This window comes from Camponotus floridanus, unplaced genomic scaffold, assembly GCF_003227725.1.
Source record: "Camponotus floridanus strain SB8 unplaced genomic scaffold, Cflo_v7.5 scaffold3, whole genome shotgun sequence".
Lineage (NCBI taxonomy): Eukaryota > Metazoa > Arthropoda > Insecta > Hymenoptera > Formicidae > Camponotus > Camponotus floridanus.
In genome coordinates, this window is record NW_020229436.1 from 5,450,460 (window position 1) to 5,468,517 (window position 18,058).

General features: G+C 37.7%; 2 protein-coding genes across 2 annotated transcripts; one reads left to right on the top strand and one right to left on the bottom strand.

Annotated features, from left to right (window-relative positions):
- The first annotated feature begins 2,810 nt into the window (after positions 1 to 2,810).
- On the top strand, positions 2,811 to 10,554 carry LOC105247940 (dual specificity protein phosphatase Mpk3). The gene is made up of 4 exons (XM_011252408.3): positions 2,811 to 4,644; positions 5,983 to 6,168; positions 6,346 to 6,588; positions 7,985 to 10,554. Exons 1-4 carry the CDS (start codon positions 4,248 to 4,250, stop codon positions 8,368 to 8,370), a joined length of 1,212 nt encoding a protein of 403 aa, XP_011250710.1. The 5' UTR covers positions 2,811 to 4,247; the 3' UTR covers positions 8,371 to 10,554.
- Positions 10,555 to 12,446: 1,892 nt separating this feature from the next.
- On the bottom strand, positions 12,447 to 16,006 carry LOC105247939 (phospholipase A-2-activating protein). The gene is made up of 6 exons (XM_011252407.3): positions 15,718 to 16,006; positions 14,340 to 15,209; positions 13,931 to 14,261; positions 13,533 to 13,773; positions 13,042 to 13,460; positions 12,447 to 12,853 (listed from the first exon to the last, which is right to left on the bottom strand). The coding sequence occupies exons 1-6, from the start codon at positions 15,852 to 15,854 to the stop codon at positions 12,527 to 12,529; spliced, it is 2,325 nt and encodes a 774-aa protein (XP_011250709.2). The 5' UTR covers positions 15,855 to 16,006; the 3' UTR covers positions 12,447 to 12,526.
- Positions 16,007 to 18,058: the final 2,052 nt, after the last annotated feature.

An 18,058-nucleotide genomic window follows, 5' to 3' on the forward strand; every position in this document is an offset into this window, starting at 1 on the left:
AAATCTCTCTCCCGGTGTCCCGTTCACGTGTGCATGCGCACCTTTCACGGATCTCGCGGATAAATTTCAAAGAGAGTTCACGGCGAGTCGAGCGGAAGCCGGAAATGACGTCGAGGAGGCAAGATCGCTGGATTCGGAAATTTCGGCTCTCGCGACACGACCGACGTAGAGGCCAGCAGCCCCTCTCTCTCGTCCGCTTTAACGTTTAAAGCCTCCGCAACTCCGGGCATTATTGACGTTAGGGCGAACCCCAGGGGGAGGAGGGGGCGGGGGCGGGCGGGCGGGCGCGCGCGCGCGACAGGACGAGCGGTGCCGGGTGCTCACCTTATCCGGCACCCACGCGGATCGAATCCAATTCGTCGGCACGCGTCGGATACCCGCGGAAGGTCACAAACGCCCGCGGCCCTTTCCCGACCTTCCCCTCTCCTCTCCCCGCCCCTCCCGCTTCTTCACCCCCCCGGCCCAGCTTCACGCCCTGTTTCAACCCTCGCTCTCCCTCCCCGTCTCCCCCTTTTCCCTCGCGCCTTCCAGCCTTCACTCGCCCCCCCTCCACGTCGCCTCTCTTTCACCCTCGCGCTCCCCCCGCTCCCCTCCCCCTCCCGCGGGGGGAGGGGTAGCGCGATAAAGCGACGGCCGCGCGATCGAACGCGAAAATCTTCAACGACAGCCGCCCAAATGAATGGAATGCCGACCCACGCCTGTCCCGCACGGCCGTCTGATAGGCTGTCGTCCCCTCTTGCGCGAGGGAAGAGAGAGAGAGAGAGAGAGAGAGAGAGAGAGAGAGAGAGAGAGAGAGAGAGAGAGAGAGAGAGAGAGAGAGAGAGGCAGAACGAACGGATGAGTAAGCGAGGGTGAGCGAGAGCGGACCGAATCGAGCTGAGCGCGATGAACGGAGGACAGGCGCTTCGCGTAAACGGTAAGGGCCAAGGCCGTATCATTCGACGGCGCGTCCTCCCCCGCGTGATTTACGTCGAGCCCTTTTACGAGCCGCGTAAACGTGATCGTGGATCACGAGACGCGCGTCCGACGAGGGGATCGTTCTCCCGTCGAAGCTTGATTATTTATTTGATTCGCTTCGGTTATTTAATCTTCCTCCGCAGGAAAATTTCAATTTTGCAATTGTTAATTGTATCCCAAAGTCAAGAGTCTTGGATCCGTTTGAAATTAGTCGATAATTGCGATTCTTTTTTTATTACTTCGATTATTTAATCGCAACATCATTCGGATGATTTTGTTACGCGAATTAATTATTTCAATAAGGGAACACGTTACACGTGTACGTCAGGGGTGTTTATTACTACCTGTTAATATCTGTACGTTATTCCGTGATAATGGATAATAAAGTTTGAATAATTATATGGAGATTTGATATTTTGCAATTTATGATGAGACTTTACGTTCATTTGTCGGAGGTAATGTATTTCCGGGTAATATATATAATGTAATATATTGTAATTGCAATACATTTCAATTAATAATTCGATATCCAGCGCGTGATTAATAAACTATTTATATTATCGAGACTCTCAGTCATTCGATATTATAACGTCACTGGAATCACAAAATTGTCTACATTTTACATTGCAAAATTTACAACGTCCTTTGTAGCTTTTTCTCAAATCGTTTTGTGCTCCACACGTATTTATATCGCGTTTCCTTCTTTTTTCCTTGATAAATAAATATGAGAAATTCCTTATTTTTTAAACTTGATAAACAAACTCTAAACAAAAATATTTTCATTCCATTTTATACATCTCGCACTTTTATTCTTGCGTATTAATCATTCAATCATTATATATTATACGAAATGGTTGCGTCATAAAATTTTGCAACGTCCAAAACGTTTACATCACACATCAATAAACTTAATAGCACAAACTTATATTAACAGCATCTATATGCATTCTTCCGTGCAAGACACAGCCAGGATCGATCCCGTGAGGTCATTGTTTTGTCATACAAATGAGAAATCGTTACTCGAGTATATAGTACTACGTGCGCTGCATGGGCTTTAGGCGTACTACGCGAGAACGTCGATAGAATTACACAATCGTGCAGCACGCGATATCGCGGCTTATCGATCGTAGACGGAAAGAGACGTCCTGATAAAAATTACTATATTTACAACCAAAATAAATGCAACTCCCGACTTCGATATCCGCACGAATAAATAATAAACAGATCCCGGATAGAGAGCAAATAAATGCAATATTACAATTGTCTAATCGAAAACACGATTCGACGTGAATACAGAGAGGAAACGGTGACGCGTATTCTTACATGACGAACGGATAGATGATAGAAAAATATAGCGATATTGATTCTATCGAGCCAGAGGGAAAGAGAGAAGGAGAGAGAGAGAGAGAGAGAGAGACGGGAATCGCACCAACATCGACGCAGGGGTGACGGGAATCGTCGTATTCGGCCCTGTCGACGAGCAGCACGTGCACGCGGGTGTGCGTGAGTGTCGCAACGGGAGGGCTCTCTCCTTGTCTCACGATAATACGCGCCCACGCACGCGTGAGAGAGCGCGCGTGCAACGCACGGTGTCCCCCCTCCCCCTCCCACCGCGCGAGGCCACTCGGAGCCGCTTCAACGACGGCTCAGTCAGCACCGACCCCCGACACATCCACTACCCACGCCTCGTTAATGAAAACATCTTTTGTCAATGAACTGACGTCAGCGCGCGCGCCGATTGGCCGGCCGCGCGGGCCCACGTGACCGCCGACGAATCGCGCCGCGCGTCCGCGCGTCTCCCGCCCTTGGCGCGACGCGCCGAGCGCCCGTTTCGCTCCATTCTCGATTGACTCTCGACGGACGGACGCTCGAGATAAGGTGTGGCCTGTGGCGAGAGTGTATCGCGTAAACGAAGAGAGAGAGACAGAGAAAGAGAGAGAGAGAGACAGAGAAAGAGAGAGAGAAAGTCTTTCACATACTTGTCAAAGTTGACGCCATCGACTCTTCTCTTCCTCGGAATCGGGGAAACCGTCGACGGGGATCTCGGACCTCGGAGTCGCTGTCGGAGGAGTCGATGAGGTGAGAAGCGAGAGGAGAAGAACGGAGGGAAACTGACGGAAGCGGAGGAGCCCGTCCGTCAGCTCGAACTACGCTCTGAAGGCAGCAGCGAGAGGGAGCGAGAGGGAGCGAGAGCGCGAGCGAGAGGGAGCGAGAGCGCGAGAGGGAGCGAAAGGGAGCGAGAGCGCGAGCGAGAGGGAGCGAGAGGGAGCGAGAGCGCGCGAGCGAGCGAGCGACAAGGATGGCAGCACTGTTGTTGGCGCGTCGCGACGACAGAGCTCGCTCGCGCGAGCGCTCGCTTGGAGGGTTAAGATAGAGCGAGGTGGACATGCGTCTGTTGAACGGCGAGCGTGAACCTTCCGCAGCAGCCGTGCCGTTCGTTGGACGCGTCGTTTTGATTCAGCGAGGGATCGATAACCGGGACGACCTGGCGGCGACGAGGACGAGGACGACGACGACGAGGACGAGGACGAGGACGAGGACGACGGCGGCGGCGGCGAGAGTGGTGATGGTGGTGGTAACGGCGGTGGTGGCGGCAACGGCTCCGAGAGAGGAGGAGGACGAGGAGAAGGAGAAGGAGGCGGAGTAGACTCACACACATATGCGGTACTGTAGTGTCGCAGGAAATGATGGCAACGCGTGAGAACTCGTCGGGCCGCGCCGTCGACGGGTGAACGTTGCTTCGTCCGGATGAGGCCATCGCCGTCCGATTCCAAGTGCCATCTCTTCCAGGTATCCAGGAGAGCGTTCATCGTAGTAGACGCGTGGACGCGGATCTGGCCAGCCACTACGGGTCACAGGGCGCGCGCGCGCTTTTATGTACATAAACTCCGTCGACTGGACGTCGTGGAGGACGCGCGAAGAGGCTGACGACTCCCTGGATCCCGATGGGCGACGGGCGCAGCTTGGAGTCTGTTGATGGTGCGATCGTGGAATCCATGTGTGGATACCTGGAGGCTTCTAGGGTGACGACGAGCGAGGATCGTCGTTGGAGCGATTATCGTGGCAGAACGATGACGCCCTGACAATGTCACGTCGCCTCGTACGATTTCTCGCGGAGGTGCAGTGTCCAGAAGTGACAGGACTTGGATGCTCGAGGGTCTCGACAGTTTATCCTTGCGAGAGAGACAATTCTCAGTGATCGAGGGAGGAATCGTTGAGCCTGGGAGCTTGCTTTTCGCGGGACGAGACTCGACGAGCGCCGTCCACTTGGGGAAATAGAAGAATATAAGATGCCAGGTAGCGGCGGTGCGATGGAGGAGGATCTTCTGGATCCAGAATGGTTGTTCAGAGAGCTCAGGTCGCAGAACGGCCCCAACAAGCTTCTTATTCTAGATTGCAGAGCACATTCTGACTTCTCCGATGCTCATATTAGAGGCTCCGTACCTCTGGCCATTCCTAGCATCATGCTGCGAAGATTGGCTGCTGGTAAAGTGGACCTCCTGTCCACGATAAGGTGCTTAGATCTGAGAAACAGAGTGCAGGTGTTTTTGTGCGGAGATGAAAACAGTAGAGGGACATTTGTACTAATCGGTGACTCTACAGATCCTGCGGGCCATCAGGGTGAAACAATACAAGTTTTGAGCCGGAGACTTAAAAGCAGCGGTGGCAATGTTGCCATTTTAATTGGTGAGAATGCATCTTTATACGACAGCAAATTTTTATTGACAGCAGTTCAGTTTCTATTTGGATCATTTGTCCTCTAAGTTCAATTAATAGTTGGATACTTACACCAAGTTGTCATGTCTGGAATGTTTTCATTGGTTTGCTCTTTAAGGTGATTGTACATAAATATAGATTTGAAAGCATTACAAATATACAATATTGGTATCAATATCAGTATTACTTGTTATAAATATATTTGATTAATATTGCTTGTTATAAATGTATAATATTAATATTCAGATTATTGTCAAATTATTGTTATAATGCCAATTTTTTGACATAATTAGTTTAGTTTGTATAGTTTGTTGGACAAAGGTTTTTAAATTTAACTGCATCACACAATATTTGCTAATTATAACTCAGCATCCATATTATTTTGTTTGTCACACATACACATACATGCATAGATAGCAATGGTAATAGTGGTATGGAAGGCTTTCAGAAGTAACAGCTGAAGCACAGAGACTGGTTGTGAATGAAATATTGATTTATGTGGGAGGCATTCCAGTAGAACCAGACACTTAATTCTATACCCTGCCTTTATCAAGCCTCTAGATAAGACTAGCCATTCAATGTTTTTATTTGACACAAGCAATTTACTAATTATATATATATATATATATATATATATATATATATATATATATTTATGCAAAATGAATACAAAAACAATAAATACTTTAAAATAGATGTAAAAGAAAATAAAAATTGCATATTTATGTACATCATATTTTCCTTTTTCAAAAAAAAATATAACATTTTTTTTTATATAATTGTTAGCATCTATTTAATATATATAATGATCTCTATAATATTATATATAAAGTTTTTCTGTTTAAAAGATATAATATGATAGTTTTATATATTATATTTTTCTCATATAATTTTGAGAGAATTAATTTCCAAATTTATTAATCCGCTGACACAACATTTTCAATAAGCTTGTTATTAATATATGAGCCAGAAATTAAATAGCTTTGCATATGATAATACAGTGAGAATAATAATAACAGTTATATATATAATAAATATATAAAATATATAAAAAAATATATAAAAAATTTTATAAATTAATAAATTTAGAAATTTAAAATTAATAAATTTTAGAATATCTTTTTTTAAATTATGTAAAAAATGAAATGAAATTATATAAAATTGTTATATCTTGAACAGAGAAATTTTATATATACAATATTATAGAGATTATTTTATATAAATAGAACAGTGTAAAATTTTTCATTGTTTTAGATAAAGATCTCAACTTGGTTTTATGCAAATAATTATTGTTATGTTTATTTGTAGATGGTTTTGGAGCATTCAGAGATAGATATCCAGAATGGTGTGAGGGTAGTCAAGCTAATAATGAACGTGCCCCAGGTCAGGACAATAATGATGGTGAATTAATGGGCCTTAGATCCCTTCGGATATCCACTCCGCCGACTAGGTCCTATTCGGATTCGGATAGTGACAGCACATGCGATTCAGTCGGTGAGTGTAAACATTCTCAGAGCATGTATTCGTGCATGTAATTGATGAGAATTGTGTAACGATAATGCATAGTAATGAAGAATAATATAATGCATGAATATCATAATACAATAACGGCGCATAATAGTAAAAAATAATACGGTATAACGGTATTAAATTTCTGCTATTATATTCCAGGTCCCGAGGAAGATAAAGATTTTCCCGTGGAAATTTTACCTCATTTGTATCTCGGTAACGCGGCTAATAGCGAGGATCGTGAGGCTTTAGCGCGACACAGGATACAGTATATACTCAATGTGACACCGGATTTACCAAATGTGTTTGAAAGCGCCGGATTAATAAAGTACATGCAGATACCAATAAGTGATCACTGGAGTCAGAATTTGGCTAGTTTCTTTCCGCAGGCGATTCAGTTCATAGGTAAGTAATAGCGTGCCTCGGATAATTTTTATTAAAAATATCGTAAATATAATATTACAAGTTAAGATAAATATACATATTTTTATTCTATCTGATCTTAAGATTTAAAAAAAAACATTTATAAAATAAATCGTTTTCTTTATAAGTATGTTTGAAAGAAAAAAATATCCTTTTTTTGAACGTCTCATGAAACGCACGAGAGCAAAAGCAGCAAAAGGAAAGTAAATGTTTCTCGGAAAAAGAAATTCTCAGCTATTAATTAGCGTCTCCTACACGATATGTTTATTCTCTCTTCAATGGATGTTTCGTCATCGTGTTTTCCTGGAGTTTATTATATTCCAATGCACGATTGCTTTTTATAATGTAAATTAATTTCTCACTCACGCGAAGTTCAGCAATTACCATAAATATTTTGCATCTATCAAAAGATATGTAATAAAAGAGATTTTTTATGAATACATAAAAGGAACTTATATATGAAAGAGTTTTTGTATACAATTACATAAATATATCGATGATTAATGTAATTATGACACACATGTAATTTTGTCCTGTATTAATAAGAGAGATTTTCTTGTTTTCCTTTGTTACTTTTGCTTTACAATATAATTTATGCCTCGTATCATTTTATTGCAGTGTGTAAGAAAAACGCGAGCTTTTTCTGCGTCAAAAATTCTCAGTTCGAACCGCGCTTCTTAAACAGGATTTCCTGTTTAAGAAAGTCCCCGCGCGCCCAACTTCTGAAAGGGGCATTCTTATAAATAGGTTCGCCTAAATAGAAACTTTCCCACGTGGCGGGCAAACCGTGCTAGACAATTAAACAACGGATGTCCGGTTAGGCCGAGAGCTATACTTAAGTCTGAATGGCGAGGCTTGGCATTGCTATTGAGCCGGTCTGGCACTTTTGACTGTCTCGACACACTTCACTCTTGGCAATCCGGCTGCCCTTTGTTATCGTCATTTACACAAATTTGTCGTGACATACATTGTTTTCCTTGGCATGTTTTTATTGCATACAAACACACGCATATTCATATACAATTTTCAAGTTAATTAATATTAAATATTCACAAATATAACATAGAGTTGATGATGGTTAATAATTAATTTTATATTACATGTATATCATATTAATTGAATAATGACTATCAAAGAGAATAGCGTTATATCTCAATATTTCAACAAATATCTTTCTTTCTATTGATTTATTCGAGAGATCGCTTCGCGTTATATAAACTTTGGAAAATCAAAATAAGCTTACATCTTTTACATTTAATGTGTTGTCAAAAAAAAAAAAAATAAATAAAATTATGTCAAAAAAATAAATAAATAAAATTATATTTACGGTAATTGATGAAATTTATGATTGCGGGATTAAAATCGCGATATTTTTCAGAAGAAGCACGGAGCTCAGACAAGGGAGTGCTGGTTCATTGTTTGGCCGGAGTATCACGGTCTGTCACGATCACCGTGGCTTATCTCATGCACAAGTGCAGCCTCAGCCTGAATGACGCTTTCAACCTAGTACGTAGTAGAAAGTCCAATGTCGCACCGAATTTTCACTTCATGGAACAGTTGCACAGCTTCGAGAGGGAGTTGAGGGATCGAGGGGGAGATCGGCAAAGTAACAAGAACAATGATCAGAGGTGCATCGGGGCGTGTCGGCCTGATGGGCCCTGCAATTGTCCGGCGCCCAGCTTCCTGAGTCCCATCGATCTGGGCCTCAGTCCTGATTCGGGCATCGAGTTCGACAGATGGGCAGCGAGCACTCCGGCCGAATGAGACGGGCCTGGGGGGACCCAATACAAATTTTAGGTCCCTCCGTCACACGCGTCTCCTTAGAGAAAAAATCCTGATTGAAGGGTGGTTACGATAACGCGCTTTATCATTCTGACACGTGAGAGACGAGCATCGAAATTCGGCCCTCTCTTTGCTTCCGGTATATCTCCAGATAGAGTAGGATGTTAGACGCACGTTCGACAAATGCTAAGATGTACGTAGCTCTATTAGAGGCATCCAAAGTTGGTTATTACACCGGCACTTTTCTTCCTTCTAATTTCTTGTTTCTTCCCGTCGAGCCTCTCATTCCTACAACATGATTATACGACGTTACAAATTAACGATAAATTAAATGTAAATTATTTAAATTCTCACTACAAGTTGAATTCTTTTGAAAAAATTAACTTTTCGAAATACGCAGCACCATTCAATATTCATCATATTCAGTAATTATACATACTATGACGGATTAAGAATTTATGAAATCATTTCTAAAGATTTCTTTTTATTAAGCTTTAATATTGTTACGTGATTATAACTGCTTATTGTAGTAAATATGCGAGTAAATTTTCGACAAAATTTTGATATAATATAGGAATGAGAGGATTAATATACCCTTCAAAAAAAGGAAATATATTAAAGAAAAATTATCTCTTTGTTAGACAATTAGCTCTTCAGCCTATGCGTTGGGTAATAATGCGCTGCGAGATATATCTGCAGCAGCGAAGCTTGTCTATCTTGTTGAAATTTTCAATTACGAAGATTTGGCACGTTACGTTACGCCGTCGAATCACGATAATATGATGCGGTCGTGTTGTGACTTACGGGGAGATTAGATGATATAACACTTTTCATGCCCAAATATGTAAAAAAAAAAATAACAAAAAAAAGGAAAACTTTACAATTCTCCTTTCTAACTTGTCGTGGCAGCAATGGACACTGAAAGTATTTTATAAATGAGATCCCGTAATTTCTCATCGTGCAACAGTTGCGTCGTAATCGTAATTGTACAATTCTGACATTATGCTTCCAAGTTTCGAGAAATCTTTAGCGTGTATGATTGTAAATGGTATGCGAGATGTATCAGGATTCAGGCACTGTGTATTTGAAAAGATATGACGTAACATGTACCATCATATCGAGAGAGAAAGAGAGAGAGAAAGAATGAAAGAACGTATGTATGTAAGAGAGAGAGAGAGAGAGAGAGAGAGAGAGAGAGAGAGAGAGAAAGAAAGAGAGAGAGAGAGAGAGAGAGAGAGAGTTCTAAAACATATATATACATATATATATATATTTTAATACTTCTTCCCCCGAATCCTTCAATTAATGAGGCTGTGTTTATTTTACCGCAAGCGATATTTCATGCGCGAAGTAATCTCTAAACGACGAATTCCCACCAGGCAATCACAAGTATAGTCGAAGATAAACATCACCGCTTAGTATATTAAGTTCCGTGGTACAAAATTAAGAGAGGTCCTATATATATACACATATATATATACACACAGGAGCGAATTTAAGCGGAATTTTACGTGGACAGTTTTCAAGAATGGCCTTCAAAAATTTTGTCATTGAAGGATCGAGGTTGCTCACAGCAAATTCTCATTGATATTACTAAAGTGTCGAGCATTTCCTTTCGGAAATAAACGTTTCCGAATTTTTAAAAGCCGGAGCAGAAAGTGAAGTTGTGCGTTTCAGACCGTTTCTTAAATCCGCTCCCGGAATCTTTTACTCGTCTGGTAGTTTGTATAAAAGATAAAGCTCGCGAGAGAGTAATTTTCAACATAGTTTGTCGACATACACACTGAAGTGACTTATCTCACCAAGGATAATCGCCTCAATGCATTTTCACCTTCGAGATGCGCGAAAGGTATATGCACGTCGCCTCAGGTACATATGCCAGTTAAACTTAAGTTTAAGGGAGGACACACATCTTAGAAAAATCAGTGCATTTCTGTAGGGCATTCCGAATCTCTCCTGCTCATGAGAAAAGTCAGGCTTGTCACCGATATAGGAAACTAATATCCGAGCCAATTCTCGGAATGATAGATATGTGTGAAGGCGTTACTTGTTTTTTATTTTCATCGATTCAAGATGCAAAGCGTTAAAATCGGCAAGAGAAAATGTAAAAAGTTGAAATAGATTACTATCATATTAGTAAAAATATGTTTGAAATATTTGCCATAAAAAAGATTGATTTTTTTAAAAAGATCTATTTGCTGTCAAGGTAATTTTTAATTCATTTAATTTTAATATTTCGTTTCAATGATTAAAATTTGTTCTTTTCTTTTTTAATAGTAAAATAAAATTTCACTATTAAAGTAACGCCTTCAAATAATCGGTAGTCGATTTTGTTATTAATCAGAATCCGTCGTCATTGCTACATACATAGAAATCTGAAAGATAATGGTTCCTGCACACATTAGATTTCTGGCATCAGAACATTAGCCCTCTTCAGATTTTTTATATAGATACTTTTCTATACGAGAACACATTTTTGGGCCTGTGCATTCATATTGTAAACGCATCTAGCTGTATATTGCGTAACAACTCGTGCGCCAAATTGAACTCTGAATTGTACGAGAATCAGCACTGTTTATCTCACAGATCTCAGATATATATTGAAAGTTATTTTTGTAAAGAAAACGAAAAGAAAAGAAATGCATTCACATTCCCATAACGAGCCAGAATGGCCTGTGACACTGTAACTACCTTTTCATGTACTACTACATGTACCGTTCATTGAGCATAATTGAAGTTAATATGAGTGTACAAGTGAATGTTATTTTTTTCGTGTAATAATTAACTGCAAGAGTTATACAGTAATTAATAGCTCTTGGCTATTGCGGGAGTAAATTGATATACAATTAAGGAAATATATATTTGACGTTAATGTAATAACCATATTCTACTATTACACTGTTGTCTGTTGTATGTTTACTGGGCGCGCGATGCCCGAGAAATTTAATCAAATATTATGTATATTATATATATAAATTATTATTTTATATTCGTCGTTGTATATATATTTTAACTAATTTTCATTATAGAAATACAACTTATCTTACCTGAACTACAATTAATCAATGTCATTTAAGCAGGTCATCTACATTCCACGCATGTAACTTTCGTCTCTTATTTTCCGAGTTTATTTGATAATGTAAAATGAAATATATGCGTTACACGCACATTGTATATCTGCCATATGATAATATTAATAATTAATTTAGTTTCCATTATCTCGATGCGTATCAATTTTAATTTTTATTCGTATATTGCAATCATGTTAATTAATTCATAGTTTTGTACTTCCTATATAAAATCAATTATAAAATCTGGAATGTGTAAAAAATTTCTTTGAATCTTATTTATATATATATATATATATATATATATATATATATATATATGTATGTATGTATGTATAATTTTGATGTCTTTATTTATTAAAAATATTTATACTTATTTCATAAATAATAAAATTAAAAGAATTTCATAAAAAATTAAATTAAATTAAAAAGTAGATAAAAGAACATATCGTTCCACTTTAATTTCAGAACAGTCAACATTAAACATACATTAAACGATATCTGCAAAAAATATTTTTTCTTAATAAATTGTAACTATTTAATTAAAGACATAAATTGTTAATGTATCATTTATACAATTTTAACTGAATAATTTGGCTAATAAATTATACATGGATTTTCTAAAAGGATATTTAATTTATATAGAGCAATCTTAAAAATTGTGTATATTATTTAAAAACATCTTGTATTGTTTTATGTCTTTCTTATCATATAAATCAATAAACACTTTTTTTTCGAGTACATTCTGCAATTATGTGGAAGAGCATAGCACATATCTAAATAATCAAATATATGATAAATAAATTTCAATTCAAAAATGCATTTTTATTTCTTTTACTATATTTTATGAATTGAATAACCAAACTATAAAACATGCATGTGTGCAAACTTATTTTTTACTTTTAATTGCATTTACTAAAATTATATATTAGTGCAGGTTTTTAGAATTTTTTTATTTTAAAGTAATAATTTTCATTAATTATAATCTTTTCAATGTTTTTCTTTTTTATTAAAATTTATTTTTATAATAGTTGTATGAATAGAGTGTATCCCAAACATTCGTAAGCGCATTAAATAATCAAATCGATAATCTGCTTGGAACAGTTTACTAATTTGTTTGTCGTACTAAGATCAGTCGCGCTTTCCGATAGAGTTGTAAGAACGTTCAAAGCAGTTTCGGATTGTCGCACAGCGGTAATTAGTTCGTTACGATCACTAGGATCTGCTGTAGCGGCCAATAACGTCCCCAGTCCAACTAGAGCTCTAAATATTGCTTCGGGCTCGTTCAAACGGGGTAACATGGCAAATAATACATTCAGTGCTCTCGTTCTAGCAGGCATATCGTTATACTTATTTAATGCTACGATCAGATTCAAGATATACGTCGATATTGCGACCTGAAAAAAATATTTTAATTTACAGTTCTTACGCTATTTGCAATTATATTGTAAAAGATTAGTTTATTTGAAACTGTAGTGATTTACATTTGCGATTTTATTTGAATCATTTATTAATTATGTAATTTAGACTCTTGCCGGCCTCTTTTCTTTCAATAATTATTTTAATTGTTTAACATGACACATACTTGATTATTTTTGTTTCCAAACGATTGCAGATCCAACAGAGACTTCAGTATCTCATCTCGATGATCGAGACAAAGTTTTTCCCCTTTTTCATGCTGGAACATATTGGCTATCAATCGGAAGGTGAGCATTTGGTTCGATGGAGTCGCATCAGATTTGATGTGCCTCTGTATGACTGGCAACAGTTCCTCTGTACACAATTGATCGTTTATTTCTTTATGAAGCACAGCGAGTCTCGCTATATCCAACGCCGGAAATACTGTATCATTCGGCCAATCTAAAAGATTCTTTAGCGCACTAATAGCGCTGGCCTTAACTTCCTCGGACACTTGACCGCCTACGAGTTTTCCTATCGCATTTAATTTCTCCTCTGGTACTTTATACATACTTTCTTGTTTAACGTTTAACTCGTTTAATTTTTCTACAATACAAACACAGAATAAAATACAATTGTATATCTTGTGTTATTTCTAATTATCTTAAACTTAATTACCCAAAATGGCAGACATATTTGCTTGTTCTAATTTTAAATACCTCAAGTGAGGTATATAGGAAGGTGATGCAGATGTGTTGGAAGAATTAAACATCGATGATTGTACAGTAACGTTGGATGTACTAGACGATGTTCCTGATCCAGGAACATACCTGTTTCCTCCTGTAAAAGGATCTACATATTGAGATCCAGTAGTCAAAACTGGAGCTGACTCAGAATTCTTCACTATGAAATTTGCAACCTGAAACAAAGTATACAGATAATTTCACTTTTTATTCAGATTTGCTATTTTATAATTGTCCTTTAAATAAAGCAATAATGAAAGAAGTTACACTTATCATTCATTATATAAATAATATTGTATGATAAATTAAAATAACGCTGTTCAAAATAGATACCTGATCTAAATATAATTGACTGAGATTATTGTCATGAAGGAACTGTTGTGCAACATGCCAGGGATCTTGATCTTTGTTATATGGAAGCTTTAAAGGTGGCACGCCGTCTTGTATATCAACCGAAAAAACATAATCATATTCTATGCCATTGTAAAGTTGTTTTCCGGATGTAGCCGCGGTACTGCCGGATGCACCCATCACATCGCCAATTTTTATCCACCGTTGCTCATTTTGCGACCAACTATACGCTCTAACTGCATCCCCTTCATTCACAATTTTTGTTTGGCCATCTCGTTGGCCAGGTTGTAAAAGAACTTTTGCATCTGGTAAACTATTTACAAAATTAAAATTAATAATGTGAGTAGAAAGATTTTTATTTTATATTTAAAAGGAAAAAAAAATGATTAACTCTTTTATATTGATGTCTCCAATTGCTTGCTGTGCATTCAGAGTAGTATTTGCCACTTGCTTTTCAAACGCTTCCAGTGTTTCTGAATTCGCGTATCTTTCGGGATTGGACGAAAATATTCTAACAGCCCCATCGGAACTTCCAGCGACTATGTCACCATTTGAGAACAACTCAATACACCATATTGATTGCGTCGGCAGAACAATGGTTTGACTCAGTTCCGCATTGTACCATACTCTAACAGTTCTGTCTTCCCCAGACGAAAAAACATATGTGCCATTTGGAATAGCTGCTATACTATAGATGTAATTCTCGTGCCCACAGTAAGTGCCTAAACAGGTCCCAAGTTTGGCGTTCCAGTGCCTTATAGTAGCATCGTTGGCGCACGTTAAAAACTCGTCCTCTTTTATATCAACTATGTCACGAATACAGTCTGTATGTCCTGTTAATTTATGTTGTATCGAACCATTTTTCGCCCACACTATTACCAATTTATCGGCCGATCCAGTCACTATATTGCCATTTAATAAATCTGCTACACACCATACAGCAGCAGTATGACCCGTGAGGTTCAGCTGAGGTTTACTCAAATCTCTTACGTCCCATAACTTAGCAGTAAGGTCCCAGGAACTCGAAAGAAACGTATCATCCTTCTTACCAGTCCTCAGGTTGCACACTGTATTCTGATGCGCTGTTATTGTATGCACTGGTACTGTTTCATCCATTATATAAACACATATAGTATTGTCATTGCTACCAGTTATGATGTACCCTTTGGGATTTCTTTCTGATGGGTTTATAACGCATACTGAACTGACAAAGTTAGAGTGGCCTGTCAATATTGCGCTCTGCTCGTACTTGTTATCTTTCCTGCAAAATTCTAAATGTTAATACACTTAAATACAGTTACAATAATTCTACTATCTGACAATAATCTTTATTATAAATGTATAATAAAATACATGTAATATATGATAATATATAATAAATAAATATAATATATATAAATAAAATATATAATATATATAAAATATATAATAAATAAATGTAATATATAATAAAATATAATATTCTTAAGATCAATATTAGAGGGTCAGAGTGATATGCATTAAATATAAGACTGATTAAAAAATATACTTCATCAAATATAAGACTGATTTTTTTTAAGCCAACTTTTAAAAGACAATTAGTCTCAAAACAAACATAAATAGACGTCATTTCGAAGGAAGGTCAGCAATAATATTTAGATAAGATTCTGCCAGAGAGGGAAACATAGTTCCATGAAAGGATTGAGAGAATTGAAGCGAACAGGTTGGAAAACTCAGACGTTACGAGTCCTCGGAGACTCCGTACGAGTTTTCTCCGAGAAAGTACCAACCCGGTCGGCTTCCATACGCGCGCCGTCTTGTCCCGGGAGGCGGACACGACGGTCCCGTCGACGAAGGTCGCCACCGCTCGCACGTCCGCGGAGTGACCGAGCAGCACGCTGCTCAATTTGTACGGTGGCTTGTCCATGCTGGCACAACACGGTCTTCCCGTCTCGCTCTCGAGCCAGAACACGCAAAGACACGACAATTTTGCCCGACTACGCGTTCGTCCACGTTCCGCATAAATATCGCTTCGCGCGCGCCCTGATGACAGCCATGATGACAGATGCAATCCGAGTCGAGCGTGCACGCGCCGCGCTATCGGTAAAAAAAAAGAAGGCTCAGAATCGTCGATAAGGGGGGAAACTTCTTTGGGTACCATGTCACACACCATGTCGATAAATTGTGGTTCTGTTCCATGTTACGTGCATCAAATGTCGATAACATGAGTTAACGCCTGATGCAAGACGATTATGGCCCGGTTCCACAACTCGAGTTAATCCGAATTTAATACGTTAAACTGGGTCCATTCACTACTTAAACTCGGATTAATTGGATTGTGGAACTGGGCCTATGTATATATGTTAAATAAATTTTGAATATAAATAAGTTTTGTATAGTTATTTTAATTGCAAAATTTTCATTACTCCAATTAAAATTATGTTTAAATGAATAAAATGCATTTTATTTTATGGTAAAGAGATATTATGAATTGAGAATATGTATGCAACATTTCCATACATTGTTTTTCACAAAAAACGATATACGAAATGCAATATGCAATTTTTGATCGGAAATAAGTTAGCGCTAGAAGTTCATATTTTTTAATAAACTAGCTCAAACGATTGCTTTTCTTAATTGCTTCGTCTCTACAATTGTTCTCCTTTTAAAATTAATAATTCTTTTAATATTTATAAAAAAGTCATACATATCTATAACGTTGTCAATATTTGATGATTTTTCGAAATTATAGATTGTACTTAATTGTGTGTAAATATTGCACATTAGCTTTATTAAATATAGTTAGTGGAGATAGAGCAATAAATATAGTTTATTTTTGCAACTGCACACTTTTGTAATCAATATAATTTGAATATACAGTAAGTCAATAAATATAAAAATAAAAAATATGTATACAGGGTGTCCCAGACCACCCGTCTCACCCGATTTTTTCGTAAACGCGACATTGTAAAGAAAAATGTTTCAGACAAAAGTTTTGTGACTTCGAGGGGGACATAAGATGGTGTCATTGGTTTGACCTTGGATAGTCGTTTGAAGATCACGTGAAGGTCACCTTTAATTTCTTAAATTGAACCCACTATTTTTCATTACATATTCTTGTAGCTTATCTCGAGAGCTTTCCAAAACACTACAGACAAATGTTTTTTCATTAAGTACTTTTTGAGTTATAAGGCTTCAAAGTTTGCAGTACTTCGATATAAAATGCAAAATATCTCGTAAAATATTTAGTTTTCGGTAGTCTTACCCTAATACTTTTATGCACAGGATAATGAGACAAAACTATTGATACAAAGAAAACGCATGATTGTTTATAACAAAAAGTGCATTGCAAATTACACATTTTTTATTATAAACAATCATACGTTTTCTTTGCACCAATAGTTTTGGCTCATTATCCTGTGCATAAAAGTATTAGGGTAAGACTACCGAAAACTAAATATTTTACGAGATATTTTGCATTTTATATCGAAGTACTGCAAACTTTGAAACCTTATAACTCAAAAAGTACTTAATGAAAAAACATTTGTCTGTAGTGTTTTGGAAAGCTCTCGAGATAAGCTACAAGAATATGCATTGAAAAATGAGGGTTTCCATTTAAGAAATTAAAGGTGACCTTCACGTAATCTTCAAACGACTATCCAAGGTCAAACCAATGACACCATCTTATGTCCCCCTCGAAGTCACAAAACTTTTGTCTGAAACATTTTTCTTTACAATGTCGCGTTTACGAAAAAATCGGGTGAGACGGGTGGTCTGGGACACCCTGTATATGTATATACTTATCCCGAATGATCTAAAAATTTATACATGATAACTGTTATAAATTCAAAAAATCAAAAATAATTATATTATTATATTTATGTATTCACAACTAATTATAGAGAATATTATTCACGTTTCCCTTTCGCTCATAAATTTTACAATCAGTTTGTAATTATTGCTCATATATAATATCGAAAATTAATTATACTTCCATATTGAAAAAAATATTGTTTATATATATATATATATATATATATATATATATATATATAATCGCAATCAATTAGGTTTCGCTTCGATTATTCAAAAACATAAATTAGATATATCATTATATTACGTTGTTGTTAC

Coding starts and splice junctions, on each gene's coding strand:
- LOC105247939 (XM_011252407.3), bottom strand. CDS start 15,854: ATGGACAAGCCACCGTACAAATTGAGCAGCGTGCTGCTCGGTCACTCC. Junction 14,262..14,339: donor GGAGACATCAATATAAAAGA/GTTAATCATTTT, acceptor TTTTGTAAATAG/TTTACCAGATGCAAAAGTTC. Junction 13,461..13,532: donor AAATATGTCTGCCATTTTGG/GTAATTAAGTTT, acceptor TTTGTATTGTAG/AAAAATTAAACGAGTTAAAC.
- LOC105247940 (XM_011252408.3), top strand. CDS start 4,248: ATGCCAGGTAGCGGCGGTGCGATGGAGGAGGATCTTCTGGATCCAGAA. Junction 6,169..6,345: donor CAGCACATGCGATTCAGTCG/GTGAGTGTAAAC, acceptor ATTATATTCCAG/GTCCCGAGGAAGATAAAGAT. Junction 6,589..7,984: donor GCAGGCGATTCAGTTCATAG/GTAAGTAATAGC, acceptor GATATTTTTCAG/AAGAAGCACGGAGCTCAGAC.